The 16,914-nt window shown below is 39.2% G+C and overlaps 1 protein-coding gene across 2 annotated transcripts; it reads right to left on the reverse strand.

The window, feature by feature from the left end:
* Positions 1-4,941: 4,941 nt before the first annotated feature.
* LOC132101307 (long-chain specific acyl-CoA dehydrogenase, mitochondrial-like) lies at positions 4,942-15,433 on the reverse strand. Of its 2 annotated transcripts, XM_059506167.1 has the most exons (11): positions 15,226-15,433; positions 14,202-14,368; positions 13,144-13,281; positions 12,206-12,370; positions 11,974-12,040; positions 9,626-9,790; positions 9,262-9,363; positions 8,718-8,831; positions 7,144-7,271; positions 6,832-6,918; positions 4,942-5,398 (listed from the first exon to the last, which is right to left on the reverse strand). In XM_059506167.1, exons 2-11 carry the CDS (start codon positions 14,315-14,317, stop codon positions 5,305-5,307), a joined length of 1,176 nt encoding a protein of 391 aa, XP_059362150.1. In that variant the 5' UTR covers positions 14,318-14,368; positions 15,226-15,433; the 3' UTR covers positions 4,942-5,304. The 2 variants fall into 2 exon arrangements, with proteins under 2 accessions (XP_059362150.1, XP_059362149.1); XM_059506166.1 differs by lacking the exon at positions 15,226-15,433 and having other exon boundaries at positions 14,202-14,374.
* Positions 15,434-16,914: the final 1,481 nt, after the last annotated feature.

Genomic DNA, 16,914 nt, shown 5'->3' on the forward strand with positions numbered 1-16,914 from the left:
CGCGCCACAGCGGAAAGAACTCGCTGCACGCTGAATGCCCATCGCGCGCTGTGGTGACAGCCGCGCCGTCATGGAACACGAGTTCAGAACTATACCCAGAAACAGGATCGTCTGACTGGGGTTCAGCGAACTCTTCACCCAATTGACACTGAGGCCGAGCTTCTCGAGGTGATCGAGTAAAACGGCTCTGTGGTCCATGAGCTCCGCTCATGATCGGGCCAGAACCAGCCAGTCGTCCAAATAATTCAGCACTCGTGTGCCTCTGAGTCTAAGAGGAGCGAGCGCTGCATCCATGCACCTCGTAAACGTACGAGGAGCTACGGACAAGCCGAATGGCAGGACTGCAAACTGGTATGCCTGGCCCTCGAAGGCGAATCTCAAATATCGCCTGTGGTTTGACGCTATCTGTATTTGAAAATACGCGTCCTTCAGATCTATTGACATGAACCAGTCCCCTCTGCGAATCTGCGCGAGGAGCTTCCTGGTCGTGAGCATTTTGAAACTGCGTTTCATCAATGCCTGTTCAGCTGTCTTAGATCCAGTATGGGCCGGAGACCCCCGTCTCTCTTGGGCACCAGAAAGTATCTGCTGTACAGCCCCCCCTCGCTTTGAGACACAGGCTCTACAGCCCCTTTGCTCAACAGTTTTGATATTTCGGCCCGAAGTATGTGTGCTACTTCTGTTTTGACCGTAGTTTCGACGCGCGCTGAAAAGCACGGTGGGCGTCGAGAAAACTGTAGCATGTAGCCTCTCTTTATAATGCCTAGCACCCAATCCGAAACCCCTGGAAGCACTGACCATGCATTTGCATGAATGGCTAAGGGCTGGATGCGAAACGCGCTCTGTTGACTGGGCAACGGCGGCGCTCGAGTGTGCTGCGCATCTGAGGCGGGGAGCGCGCTGATCACAGCGGGCAGATCGCTCTTCCTCGACCCCGTTCCGGCGCTTAACCGACTGGAGGGAGGCTGAGCGGGTCCCGTGGGACTCGATATATCTGCGAGTAACCGTGGGCTGCATGTGTGCACTTTTACCACTTTAAACTCGCTGTCTGCCTGTGCAGAATGTACGTGCACGGGCCTCGTTTTTACAGAAGCCCCGAGCCGTATGTGACATAGTGTATGTGGGCACTGGGAAGTGGGCACGTTTACTATGCGGCGCGCTCGACCGATCTGTGTCGATCTTATGTGCGCTAGCCCTGTGTGCAGGGCTGTGCTTATATGTGGAGATGGGCACTGGGTAGTGGGCATCGTCACTGCATTTATAGCACCATCGGCCGTGGCCGGACGAGCATGCACGGGTTCCGTTTTTACAGAAACCACATGACGCGTGTGACATAGTAATTGTGGGCACTGAGGGGTGGGCACGTTTACTATGCAGTGTGCGCGACCGACTTGAGTCGACATTATGGGCGCAGGCCCTGTGTGCAGGGCTGTGCTTACATGTGGAGATGGGCACTGAGGAGTGGGCATCGTCACTACATTTATAGCACCATCGGCCGTGGCCGGACGAACGTGCACGGGTTTCGTTTTTACAGAAACCACATGACGCGTGTGACATAGTGATTGTGGGCACTGAGGAGTGGGCACGTCTACTATGTAGTGCGCGTGATCGACTTGAGTCGCTTTTATAGGCGCGAGCCCTGTGTGAAGGGCTGTGCTTATATGCGGAGATGGGCACTGAGCAGTGGGCATCGTCACTACATTTATAGCACCATCGGCCGTGGCCGGGACACCAGAAATTACACCTTTTTCGGGAAATATCTGGGTAGCCGTGATAACGGTTTTCGTGTGCAGGCAAGCGGGCAACCGTACAGGCTTGCGCATTGCAAACAACACTGAAATAATCACAATCTCTGGAAACTGAAACAGCGGCGCGCTTAGGTGAGAGCCCGGCCGCAGCGGAACTCGTACACCGGCGCTTCGATGAAGCAGCCATCGTGTGTAGTGCCGACGCAGCGTCATGCAGCATGCGTAGATGGCTTTCCCAGGATGGCTTCGGGGCTCCCGGCCTCACCGTAATCCTCTGCCGCGGTCCCCGCGGCGCGGGGCGACGGCCAGTAGAGCGAGAACGGGGGTTTCGAGCTGCGTTGCTGAAGCTGTTGTGATAACGGCTTTTGTGTGCAGGCAAGCGGGCAACTGTGCAGGCTTGCGCATTGCAGAAAACGCTGAGACAGTCACAATTCCTGGAACTGAAACAGCGGCGCGCTTGGGTGAGAGCTCGGCCACAGCGGAACTCGTACACCTGCGCTTCGATGAAGCACCCATCGTTAGTAGCGCCGACGCAGCGTCACACAGGAGGCTTTAGATGGCAACACCGCTTTTGCCGCCGTCCAGCAGAGGGCGGACAAAGGTGCGTCGCTATCGCCTGTTCCACCGGCGGAAGTGAGTGGTAGTTCCTGTTTTTAGCATCATCAGTGTGGAGAATGCTAGTGAGACAGACGAACGAGTTCGTGCTGAATATGGAGCGTTCCAAGCCTTCGCCACCTCTTCGTGAAGCTCAGGAAGAAATGAGGCGGGCTTTGAGAAGTACGCTCATCCGAAAAGGGAAATACCATCCAGCCGGGAACGAGAGGGGGGGGCGCTGGTGCAAACCACTCGCGGCCGAGACTCATCGCGGCCAACACGATCATTCGCCCCGGCTCCTTCTCGATGTCAGCTCGTCTGCTGGGCTTCTGAGCAGAAGGCGCGAGATCCTCGGAGCTCGCCCAGCCCTCACTGCCCGAAGCTAGCAGAGAGCGCGTGTCCTCTTCCCCCGACGCGGCCCTGAGATCGACTTCCTCGGACGACGCGCCGGCAAACAGCGGGCGCTGCCCACCGGGAAGCGATGCAGGGGGGGCCGGTGAAGCAGGGCGAACCGGCGAGCTCGGTTGAGCTGCAGACGGTTCCGGAATCCGCTGGAAGCGATGCTTTTACGGCGCCTCAGCGCAGCGGAGAATGCAGGCTCAGAGAAAAAGGCCAGGCGAGTCCTCAGAGTCACCATGGCAACAGCTCGCAGTGGGGGCATCCGCCGTCAGCGAGCGAGCGCTGCATGATCTTCACCCAGGCAGGAGACACAGATGACGTACCGGTCTCCCTCGCTGAGTGGGGCTCTGACGAGCCGCAGGAAGGCATCTTAAAAAAGACGCGAGCTCTTTTACGAGTGTGTGTCGCAGGGCGAACACACACACACACATAAAGAACAGCTTGTATATAACAGGATTGAAAGGATATAGGCGCCGGATAGCGCAGCAGGAACGGCAATGGAAGGCGGCGATGCCAGCAGCTTCAGAATGGCTCGTCCTGCTGATGTGCTTTCTCAGACGGCGCTTGCTTCCTCCGTGATCCAGCGATGCGTGAGCTTCGCTGAAGAGATGAAAAATCAGGTGAGTCAGCCTTTTCGAGCTCCTTTTATAGGTTGGGCCACACCCGTTTCGGCGGGAAGTGGCAAGAAGGGCGCGAAGCGCCCTTATTGGTCTGATGTTGCATCAGCCCGCGCTCGATAGGCTGTGCAGTTGCCGCAGAACAAGCCAATGAGCGAACGAGCCGTCTCGCCTATGGCTGTGTACTGCTGCAAATGCGCTTTACAAAAATACAAAATTAAGGATAATTTTTTGCTTCAGTATTTCGTGAAAAGAGACTTTTCCCGTAGCGTCTTAGCTAAGACGCAGTACGAGAGAGCTCTCGTAAGAGAACCACAGACTTGGCAACCCTGGGGAAAAAAAAGTGAAAGCGATGTGACATTCAGCCAAGTATGGTGACCCATACTCAGAATTCGTGCTCTGCATTTAACCCATCCAAACTCCACACACACACTGTGAACACACACGCAGAGCAGTGGGCTGCCATTTATGCTGCGGCGCCCGGGGAGCAGTTGGGGGTTCAGTGCCTTGCTCAAGGGCACCTAAGTCGTGGTATTGCCGGTCCAAGACTCAAACCCACAACCCTAGTGTTAGGAGTCAAACTCTCTAACCACGACTTCCCAAAGAGGGTTTATGTATACATACACATGTGTGTATACTGTGTATTTATTTATTTTGTATATATATATATATAAATGCTAACACATCCATATATATATATATATATATATATAAGAAAAATATGTTATGTTAATATATGAAATATATTTATATGAATATGAATATATAAATGTATAAACAAGTAAATATTTTCAAAATACATACTGTATGTGTGCATTTATTTATACATAAATATACACAATACACATACATATATAATGTAAACAAAAACTTTTATTTTGGATGCGTCACAATACATTGATGAATAAATGATTGCTAAATAGTCTTATCACAATGTTTTTCTAAATTGTTGTCATACAATTGTCTTAAATGTTATTTTTGGTTTGGTTATTGTTCCAGTATTTGTGCTTTGTTCCATTTTGTTCTCCCTCGTAAACTAGTGACTTCCGAATGCTTTTGGAAACACTAAGATCGACTCATTAAACACATGAGCTCAAAAGAACGATTCGTTTGTGAGCCATGCCTTTGATCTTCTGACCGAGTCAAACTTGCTTTTGAAAGACGATTTTCTCCCCTCTGTCTAATCTATAGTTACTCTGAACTTACATAGTGTGCCTCTTTATTTGAATATCTTTGAATAAAAGGAAAACGGCTCTATAATTACACCCATGACAGAAAGAGGGCGGGATGGAGAGAGAGTTGATCACTCTGGTTTGAATCTCTTTGTAACACCCACCAACTAACTCTCACAGACCACCCACCTCTGCTCCATGAATCACTTTGAACACACCATCCAGCCAAAGACTCATAAAGCACACAAGAACTTACACACACACACACACGCAAGCACGTAGACAGACTCTCTTTGTTTACACCAATCATAATGGTGCATGATTAAAATGCACAGACTGTTTTTAGTATCCTGACGGTGTCTTTGAAGAAAAGAGAATCACATTGTTAGAGGACGGAGCATAAGAGCCATCTTTAGGAATATCTTTATAAAGATTTATTAGTATGCAAAGTTGGTGTTCACATATCAAAACAATCAAATCACTACAAAAGTATCTGAACTTTACACTTTTCTGCATTTAGTGGTGCAAACCGATCACCTGGAAGACAAATGTAGCTTAATATATCCATACGTACAGCGCAGAGTCACAAACAGAAGAGACCTTCTCTCTGCAGACATCATATGATAGAAGCCGACTTTCACATGACATGAACATTTGTATGCATTGAATAACTCATCTGAGATCATTTTTCTAATCAACAATCCTGTGAAGCTCCAGCTACAGCAATAAGAGGCACCAAATCAAACCCTCATCTCTTTTTAATACTCCCTGCATTTATTTTTTACTAACGATGTTGCGCGAGATGAGTTCTTTCATGATCTCGTTGGTTCCACCGTAGATGGGTTGAACTCTGGAGTCTGCAAAGGCTCTGAAAGAGAGCACACGAGACAATCATTCAAATGTTTCTAATGCATTTTATTTATGAGTCAAGATTGAAAATCCGGCTGGGGTGAATCTCAAGAATGTTCCAGTCATATTTCACCTCCAAATAATATTAATTAAAGCCTATTTTTAGGTCGATTAAGATTTTTTACACAGTGACATTTTCATGGCAATCACATTTCCCCTCAAATTCTTATTATCATTAGGAAAAAAAATCCACTCTCATTACTGAAACACATAAGAGAAGAGACACACTGCAAATATCTATGAATACTTCACAATTTCAATAATATATAAGTAGTCTTACATTAAAGTAACGAGGAACAGAAATGTACTCATCTTTTATTACAAAAATAAGAATTTGGGAAGAAATTCTGCTACATTGTTATGAAATTAAAAGACTCTTAATAATCCAAACATTTTATTTTGCATTTTTTGGAACACACACACACACACACACACACACATATATATATATATATATATATATAAATATAAATATATATATATATATATATATATATATATATATATATATATATATATATTATTTATATATTTTTTATTATTATATATTTATCTCGTTTTGGAGTTAGATGATATCCAAAAGCTATATTTAGATTGTACTACGCCATATAACAGATTTAAAAAGACTGGTCACGTATGAATATTCCGGGAGCTTATGAAAGAGGCATTTTACACCTACACAGGGTACATCTGCTGCCAAGAAAATATACAAATATATAACAGACTGCAGCTATCAAGAGTGAGTAATCAGAAATCATAATCAAACTGTAGCTTCCATGGAAAAAAATAATAATAATAATTTAAATGTGTTTCACAAACCACAGAAGGTCTTCTATAAATGGCCATTCAAATGAACCCAGTTTTAGCTCCATTTAAAAAGTGCTGGAGTTATTGTGGTGGTGAGACAGAGCAGAGCTGAGAGAAACACGCCCTCTGCTGGACACCAGAATAACAGTCAAGGTAACAGAGGAAAAACAAGCTGTCAAGCTCCTTAAAGTACTATGATTTTCACTGAATGACATCATTTTAAACAGTTTTTCACACAAACAGATGGCACCGCTAGCTTATGAAGTTCTGTCAAAGTTATGGCATTCATGCATGCATTATAAATGCATTTGAAAAGGCAGCACTTTTTCAGATTAATGCACTTTACCTTATGAAGGTAAATATAAAAAATCTGTATAAATACATAGCAATCACGTTCCTGCAGCACTGACAATGTAATTTGTTTTAGAAGAAATTCATTTGAAACGACATGACCATTTTCATTTGTTGGTGAAGCTCAACTGTTTGGCGTCATTGTCACAGGATCAATATTTTGTACAGTATTCTGGTTACAAGTGTGAATGCCCATCAGCGCTGATCGTACACTTCTCAGTAACTGGTACTCACTTGGCTATCGGATACTCCCACATGTAGCCCCATCCTCCATGAAGCTGCAGGCACTGAGTAGCAACTCTATTCTGCAAATCTGTGGCCCTAGAAAAAGAAAAAGACCTTGTAACACAAAACTGGTGTAACATTAACAGTGCAAAATGATGCAAGAAAAGCGGTGCTTTCTATAGACTTCATCAGGCATGCAAAGCTTTACATAAAACAAATCCAAACGGTAGCGCTTTTTAAAATCTCTTGTTATTTGCCATTTTTTTCACAATCAGTCAGCATGACATTTTGGGATTTTTGTTTCATCATCAGAAGTCTCACCAGTATTTGGCCATCGACGCTGTGCTCGAATCCAGCTTCTTCTCACTGTGGAGCTGAAGGCAGCTGTCAATAAAAGCTCGACCTACACAGACTTCTGTCTTCAACTCAGCCAGCTTGTGCTGCACCACCTGAAAGACGGCTGGATGATCAGTTATAGCTCTGATGATAATGAGGTTTTATTAGTGCAAACCTGATTTAGCCCTCACTGATTCCACTCATCCATATGTATAATGCGTAATGGAGCTTATTCAATTTCTCTGAGCATCGGTCTCAAACTGCAGACAGGATGGAGGGATACAATTACAAAGTGAGTGTGTGGCCGTGACCTTACGTGAGGTTAAAAGCACACTAAACAAATGAGGAAACTAATTTTGAGAAACTTAATATAACTGAAAAGGTTTTTTAAAGAGGTCATACCAGAAAAAAAAGAAAATTATATGAAAACAACCATACTATATAAACAGTTACTTCAGTAAAATCAAGTTGTGGCTTGTTCTGAAATTGCTAGTGTTCTGTCATCAAAAATATATAGCCGTTCACATTTACATGTCAACAATGCCTAAAGTGTTCAGAAACTTGGGCCGCCCAGTGACAACAAGGTAATAAAGTGGAAGCAGGACAGATACTAATCTCCAGAAGAACTAAAGATAAGTTAAATGTGTCAAAGTTCACCAAATCTTTTGCACTTGCTTGTTGTGTTTAAAACCTGAATCCCTCTGAAGTTTATATGTGACCCTGGACCACAAAACCGCTGGGGTATATTTGTAGCAATAACCAAAAATACATTGTATGGGTCAAAATTATACATTTTCCTTTTATGCCAAAAATCATTAGGATAGTGTAAAGCTCATGTTCCATGAAGAGATTTTGTAAATTTCCTACTGTAAATATATAAAAACTTAATTTTTGATTAGTAACAACTTTAAAGGTGATTTTCCTCAATATTTGGATTTTTTGGCACCCTCAGATCCCAGATTTTCAAATAGTTGTATCTCAGGCAAATATTGTCCTATCCTAACAAACCATACTTATTTATTCAGCTTTCGTGTGATGTATAATTCTCAATTTCAAAAAACGGACACTTATGACTGGTTTTGTGGTCCAGGGTCACATATGTAGTTTGTTTCTAATCATTTCAGTCTAATCCTAATAGATTTTTCATCATATTTTGGTGTATACTGTTATGTGAGGCAAGCAATTAGACTATTAAAAAGAATGGAACATGTCAAAATTACATTAGACATGAGAGAACAGCGCTTTATCTCAAATCCACAGCTTAAAATAGAAAAGCTTCATTGTTTACGTGGAAAAATCTAATAATGCAAAGATAAAACAGTATTTTAATGACACTGATGACAAAAACTTAATGATTAATTGATTAGTAATTAAAGGGACCATTTGTCTGTCTTTTTATATTTATTCCCATAACAATGTAAATTATAATCAAAAATTAGGAATAATGTGTTAGAAATGTTTGCTTGCTTACCTTCGATTATTAAAAAAATAAAGTTACTTTTTTTTTTTAAGCAAAAAATACAAATAAAAAAGCTTTAACATGTCCCCTTTATATTTACCTGCAGGTCAGCGATGGTCTTGCCGAACGCTTTGCGCTGCATCACATAGTTCCTTGACTCTTCAAACATGAACTCGCAGCTGGCAAGAGCCATGACTGATATAAGAAGGCGCTCCTGCAGAAAGACATTGAAATAAATCTCTCCCTATTCATATTATAGTTCATTATAATGGGCTGTGAGCCCATTTGTAGAGCTTTTCAAATTCCCAGAATCATAATCCCCTCATATTTTGATATCTTATGCAGACAATGCAATCCATATACAAAAGATCCTTCACAGACAAGAGACAATATGTGAGAGGGAATTGGTTGGGTCCTAAAGCAGGTTGTTAGAAATAGATATTAACTCAATAATACAAATAATACTCATTTATGCTCTCTACGTTCTTCTAAAAAGCAGCACTGTGTTTATAAACACATTATATGGAATATAGAATATCATGCAACTACCCACACACAAACCATTAAATATGTTGCGGTTTTATCAAGAATAAGAATAGGAAAACTCAAAAGAGAGCAGCAGATTTGTACTCTCACTCTTATACCTGTGGCAGCTCGTTCATCAGATAATAAAATCCCTTATTGACCTGACCCAACAAAGCTTCGGCGGGCAAACGCACATCCTCAAAGAACAGTTCAGCTGTATCCTGCATAGAAACAAATACCCAATAGATTTATAACTAGACCTCTCTATTAATCTATATTACACTATAATCTACATTTAATTTGTAGAGAAATTCTAAGTAAGCTCTTACACAAACTGGCTATGTATGTATGTATGTATGTATATATATATATATATATATATATATATATATATATATATATATATATATATACACACACATACATACATACATAAATACATACATATATTAGGTTATGTATTTGGGAAGCTTTAAGGGGAACCTGAGCTTTAAGTCCGAGCTTCTCCAGTTTGCGGCCCTTTTGGAAGCCCTTAGTGCCGCTGTCGACCAGGAACAGACTGATTCCATGAGCTGCTGTCTTTGCTTCACGGTTAGTTACAGCAACTACAATCACCACATCACTCATCCAGCCATTAGTGATGAACACCTGAGAGAAAGTGACCAAAGAACAAGATAAATTACTAACCCAACTAATCAGCAGAATATTAACTCTTTATTTAAGTTACTTATTAATTTATTTTTAAATTATAATTGTTTTTGATGAAAAATCTTAGCATCATTATAAGTGCACATCAAGGAATATGTATATATATATATATATGCAGTTTATGACCCCTTTAATTTAGAAAATTATTGACTTGGAAAATTAATTTATGATATGGTGTTTTTTTCTTGGAGTGCAGCAGCATTCATTGCAAGTAATTTTGATTATACAGAAGAGAAAAGCAAAAATTCTACAGAATATTAACTAACTAATATTAATTCTACAGAATATAAACTTAACTACTGCTGGCTACTTTCAGGAGAAAATAATGGATATTAGATCAAGTATCTGCAAGAAAAACAAAAACAAGCATGCTAAACTTATTTTTAAAATTGGCTTCTGAAGATATACTTGCTATAACATTACTGCCCTCAGCTTGCTATATTCTGCCACTGATTTCAAAACTGATTTAATAAAATCTCTATCAAAGAAAGGAAATATTTTAACACCTGGTAATTATAGATCAATTTAAAATCCTCCATTTTTTATTTTATTTTATTATATATTTTTTTTGAGAAACTTTTAATCAGCCCAGAACCTTTTTAAATGTAAAAACTAAATTAGAGATATTTCAGTTGGGTCTTAGGACATATAAGACGTATAAGTGCGGCTTTTGATATACTAGATTATTTAAGTGAACACCTGATATTGTTTTTTATCAGTTTATCTCATATCTCTGAGAGTATTATTATTATTATTATTTATTTATTTATTTTGTATCTATAAATGTTAACTCAAACACTATGAGGGGTACCTCAAGGATCAATTTTAAGACCATTACTTTTTAATTTTTATATGCTACTGATTGAGCCTCTTGCTAACTGTATTTTAGTTACCAAGAGAGTCAATCAGGATAGGTTCCACAGTGAAACTGACCCCTAAAGAAAATATATTATGACTTAAACCACATCGAGGAGCAACATTTACCACATGAAGAATATTGCTAAAATGAGAACATTTCTTTCTCTGAGCAACATGGAGAGACTGATGCAAACTTACACAACTAACTGGTTTGACTACTACTGTAATGCTCTCCTTTCTAGTCTACCAAAGAATACAATAAATAATCAAAAAATTATTAAAAATTGTGCTGTATGAGTGCTAACTAAAACCAAAACTTTTCTCATTTAGCTATTCCACACACTAGAATTAAAATATTTTCTGATGCCCCATTCAGCCATTACACTAAATGCCACTGTAACAACAAGAACAAATGAAGTGAGAGGTGCATAGGATTAATCTTAAAATGTAATAAGTTTGTTATTACATTGGCATTAAGCTAAATAACATTTTAAATTCTATTTCAATCTTAAGAGCCCCAGATACAGATCCCCTGTAAAGACCTTGTCTCAGACCACCAGGACAAGACCACAGGAAACAGATGATTCTTCTGCACAATCTGACTTTGCTGCAGCCTGGAATTGAACTACTGGTTTCATCTGGTCAGAGGAGAACTGGCCCCCAAACTGAGCCTGGTTTCTCCCAAGGTTTTTTTCCTCCATTCTGTCACCGATGGAGTTTCGGTTCCTTGCCGCCGTCGCCTCTGGCTTGCTTAGTTGGGGTAACTTCATCTACAGCGATATCGTTGACTTGATTGCAAATAAATGCACAGACACTATTTAACTGAACAGAGATGACATCACTGAATTCAATGATGAACTGCCTTTAACTATCATTTTGCATTATTGACACTGTTTTCCTAATGAATGTTGTTCAGTTGCTTTGACGCAATGTATTTTGTTTAAAGCGCTATATAAATAAAGGTGACTTGACTTGACTTAAATTTAAAAAAAAAAAATTTTTTACATTTGTATATTTTAGTTAATTAAATTAAATAAACTCATTTAGTCTGGCTTTTATATTTATTACCATCATAATCGCTTATTTATATTTGATTTAACTTTTTATTATAGGCTATTATTGTGCTTTTTTTTCATTTCTTGTATTTTGCGTAAGCCACTTATTTATGCTGGAATTAAATTTGTTTGATAGATGCTATATGAACAGTTTTATTGACAGACTGACTGATAAAAAAAATTATCTGCATCAGAAGCCATTGTTCATACCTTACTCCCATTAAGAATCCAGTCAGTTCCATCTTTTTTTGCAAATGTTTTCACTCCTTGAAGGTCACTTCAGAGAGAAAATTAAACATGTGAACCAGGATGACATGGAACAAATGACTGTACACTATTTGACTCTGCAAGCATGAAAATGTGATGCACCCTGGGAGTCAGTGTCTTTGTATCTTTAAAAGTATCATTTTTTCTTTAATGTTATGCCTGCATTGAAGCCCACCTGCCGGCTCCAGGCTCTGTCATAGCGATGGCCCCGATGCATTTCCCAGCAGTCATCTGTGGAATATAGTGCTCGATCTGAGCCTTAGAGCCATAGTGACTGATATAAGGCATTACAATCTCAGAGTGAAGAGAGAAGCCAGGACCACTGCAGTTACAGTACATTCTACAACACAAATAGAGCCAGAACACCCACTATATTACACACACAGACACAAAAAGCTAAGGGAAAAACCTACATCCTAGACATTCAGCGTTGTGCTTTATTCCAAACTGAAATACATTTTAAACTCCAGTTCAATTTGAACTGAGACAGTGAGCAGAACATAGAACTGGAATTCATATTTGAATTAAGGAAGTAGAATGATGATTGAATTGATTAAAAGCAGATGAATTATCAAGCAGATGAGGTATTTACAAAAGATAATATAAAAATGTCACCTGTAGAAATGTGTATTTCATGTATATACATTTTACATGTCTATATTTATTTATATCTATTAATCAATATTTCATGTTATTGTTAAAATTTAATATATTTCTATTTATACTTTCAGAATAGATTATGGAGGACATTTTGTGGTGTTTTGTGGAAGCTAAATTATAATTAGTTTTGATGACTGTGGTAATTTTTTTGACATGACTGATCATGAAACATATCTCAGTCTATATATAATCAGTTCAATTAACTTATTTTATATTTTATTGCATAACTCCTGTTTTATAACTATGATAAAATTTTTACTGAATTACAGTTTAATAAATTCCTCTTCCCGCCATTCAAATTTTAATTCCTATGGGATGTCCCATTGAAATTCACATTCATGATTAGAAATAGAAAGAGAGTTTTAAAATTCTGAATTTTTCTGAATTAGGAATAGGATCAGATAGATAAAGGAGGAGCTACTATGACAGACAGGTGAAGGCGGGGCTACTCACTGCTCCTCCCACACTATAGCAGCAGACAGGAGGTCCCCTCCGATTCCTCCGTGCTCCTCGGGTGTATATATTCCCAGCAATCCATGCTCTCCGGCCTTTTCCCAAACCTCTCTGCTGACCTCACCAGCCTTCTCCCACCTAGAAGCATACAGAGTATATGCATACATTTTTAAAAACATCTGCATTCAGTATCTATTACGATTAGGGCTGTGCGATTAATCGAAATCGAAATAAAATCGCGATTTGAGTGTGCGTGATTTCTAAATCGCTTTATAGCACGATTTTCCGCAGCCCGACCTCCCGCAGTATGTTATCTGAACCAATCAGGATGCAGCGCACCTAAGTGGAGCGCGAGAACAGAGCAGACTGGGCGTATGCCTAACTCCAGGTTCACACACTCTGTCTGTGATGCGTAGCCTTTTTTTTTGAGCCCATGTTAACGGATCAGAACGTTCACACTGCACACAGTAAAAAGAGACACGTTTCAAGGCAGCGTGTATCTGAGCCTTATAAAGTCTATGATCTGAGCACTCGCATCTGGTTTTGTTATTTCGCGTTACAATAATTCGATCTCACTGCTGCTTCTGAACCGCGTACACATAAATTACTGTATTAGCACTGCAGACGGAGTACGTGTGAACCTTGGCCAATAAATATATTGGGCAAAACATATAACACCTGAGGCACCGCTACAGTGAGCTTTATGACCAATGCATGGCAAAAAAAATAAAAATAATAATAATTCCCTAAACACAGGTTTTTTTTTTTTTATAATCTTTTGCCATATGTTTTATCTTTACTTAGTGATTATTTTGACTTAAGTCTGTTCTAGAGACATATTACAACTTTTGGAAATTTTGGAAATATGTTCCAAATTTATACTGAATGCATTTATGACTGTAAAGCATGTCTGTGAGTGTGAAAATCGTGATTAAAATCGAAATTCGCAAAATTTATCAAAAAATCGTGATAGGTTTTTTTTGTCCATATCGCACAGCCCTAATTACGATTACATCATATTCAGGATGAGAGAGCGATGAACCACACTGGTGACTTACTGAGTGTGATAGGGAACAACTTCCTCCTGAAAGAACCTCCGCACATTTTGTCGGAACAGGTCATGCTCCTCTGAGAAGATCCGTCTGGTGCCGATGTCCATCAGTGTCTTGGCCATGGATGTTTCTGGTCGAAAGGCTGCTGTTTCCCCATGCTGGACCTCTGCATGCTGCATTCTGGGAATAAGATTAACCCCTTTGCTATAGTACTTCAAATATTATGAATATATTATTACCACTGATATATCACCCCATTTAATAATATATTCAACCATATTTATTACTCCAAGGAACCATAAAAAACAAAACTGTCCATATATGTAATAGCATAACACCATTATATTTTTTTGTTATTATTTGCATTCTAATATCATTCTAAAAAATCAAAACATTTACTTTAAAACATGTAATTTGAAAATGCACATATTAACCCTCTGATTAACCCTTTTGGTTTGCTATTTTTAACCATTCAGGATGATACAACAAAACTACGATTTTTTTTTCTCTCACAATTTTATGTATAGCTGCCCTCCTTATTTGTCATTATGATAATGTAAATTCTGCATTTTTGATTACATTGGTAATACTGAAAAATATATTCTATTGCAGATATATAATGTAGGGAAGTATTTGATATTATCATATCGTTTACTATACAAAATTAACAGGAAAAATAGTAACAATTGTTTGGTGGACCTTATTAAGCTACCTTACGTAATATATTTTAAAAGACAATAAATTTTCAGAGGTACTTCTTGGGTTTTTTTTTTTTTTTTTTACACCAATGTTTAGTGACAACACCTAACTTATCAGTTTTCTTGTTGATTTTTTACAATAAAAAATAAAATTGTAAAATATAATATTGTTCATATGTAAATAATGCATCGTTTTCCCTTTCATGCATCAGAGAAATAAATAATTAAAACGAGAACTACTAAAATGAATTATTTCTGCGAATTATGATGAAACATATCTATCAAATAACACGAAAGATAATGAAAGCAACAAAATTGAGCACAAATGAGACTCACCTCGACATGATAGTCACACTAAACGCCTGTTTACTCCGCAAATAAACATTTTTCGTCGCTGGAGAAAAACTCCTTAGTGCCTTTAGTGCAAACATGCTGATGTGGAGGAGATCAAGTTACAATCAAATGCACAATATCTGACAGGTCAAATATCGTCCGTGAACTTTACTCTAAATAAAGAAAGGACACTTCCGCTTAATAGTGATGTCCGGTTCGCGAAACAAATCGTTCGATTCGACCGGTTCTTCTGAGTGAGCCGGTTGAACCATGGTTGAACCCATATGTCTATGGTTGAACCAGTTCACCAAATCGAACTGAATCTTTTGAAAGGGTTCGTATCTCCAGTAAACACTAGTCCACAAATTACTTGAATTATTCATTTTTGAACGTGGCTGACACTCCCTCTGAGTCGAAATAAATCAATATACCGGGGGTAATTAATTTACTCAGACAATACACTAACTGAACTGCTGTGAAGAGAAAATTGATGATGTTGGACCATAGTCAAGACTCCATGTTTAATAGGAATAGCCTAAAGGGATGATTTATGAAATACCTGTACTGTAATAGTTAACGATGACGCATTCACAAACTGAGTTTGTAATAAATAGAACTGATGAACACGAGCTGATGATATACTGAACAAGCGTGCCATTAGAGTGGTTCGTTCAGGAATCAAGAACCGGTTGCAACTAATGTATTTACTTTATATCTTCAAGATTTAATTAAATTATCGTATGCACATCACTGCCTGTTACTATTTGGGTGCCTAAGTGCAAAACTTAATTGTGAACTTCTCAGATCATGATTATGATGTTTTAACTGTTTGATGTTATGAATGCTGATTTTATATATTTGAATGTGTATTTTCATCCCGCCCCGGGACGATAGACTTGATATTACATCGTGAACCCGTACGTTAGGGAGTGAATGAACCGATGAACCGTTTTTGAACCGGTTCACTGAAAAGAACTGTCCGAAAGAACCGGACTTCCCATGACTACTGCCTAAAGACATAAAGACAACCTGTCAAAATAAGAGTCATTTTATTCTAACGCTGATGAACGTACTGTTTGGCTGTAATTTACTAGAAATATTCCAAAACATAATAATAATAATAATAATAATTACAACACGTGGATTGGTCTTGATAGTAGTGGTTTGTCACTGAATGTCACTGACACGCTATTTTATTGTATAGGCTACTATCGACACCATCTGAGCCCTGTATATAATTAAATCAGAGTAGTGAATGTTTAATCAGTTTAAAGCTTCCTCCAGAGCATTTCAGGATTGCAACAAGGAATCATAGATGCAAAAATATATTGTAAAAAAATAAAAGCATTTCATATTTCAAGACTATTTCAGTACGATGTGTCATAATCCCTGGGGTAGAGGTTAGAATATCCACGTCGTCTTTCTATTTCCCCTTTATCCTCCAATAGAAATAAGACATTACTGACCTCTACTGGACCCCAATAATAAACGCATAAAAAAATACCTTTATTTTCGTCGTAATTATTTGTGAATTTAACTAGCAGTTTCTGCGTATGTAACTATATAAAATATTTATAAACTATTTCATTGTGTTGTATCTTTGTGAATACCCTTGTGTTTTGTTTTATTAATGCTGTCTCGTTGCATTCTCAACTCACTGGCTGTAATATAAGCTGCATTACTTTGAC

This window comes from Carassius carassius, chromosome 23 (genome assembly GCF_963082965.1).
Source record: "Carassius carassius chromosome 23, fCarCar2.1, whole genome shotgun sequence".
Taxonomy (NCBI): domain Eukaryota; kingdom Metazoa; phylum Chordata; class Actinopteri; order Cypriniformes; family Cyprinidae; genus Carassius; species Carassius carassius.

Coding starts and splice junctions, on each gene's coding strand:
- LOC132101307 (XM_059506166.1), bottom strand. CDS start 14,374: ATGCAGCATGCAGAGGTCCAGCATGGGGAAACAGCAGCCTTTCGACCA. Junction 12,041..12,205: donor ACAGAGCCTGGAGCCGGCAG/GTGGGCTTCAAT, acceptor TTCTCTCTGAAG/TGACCTTCAAGGAGTGAAAA. Junction 6,919..7,143: donor GCGTCGATGGCCAAATACTG/GTGAGACTTCTG, acceptor TTCTTTTTCTAG/GGCCACAGATTTGCAGAATA.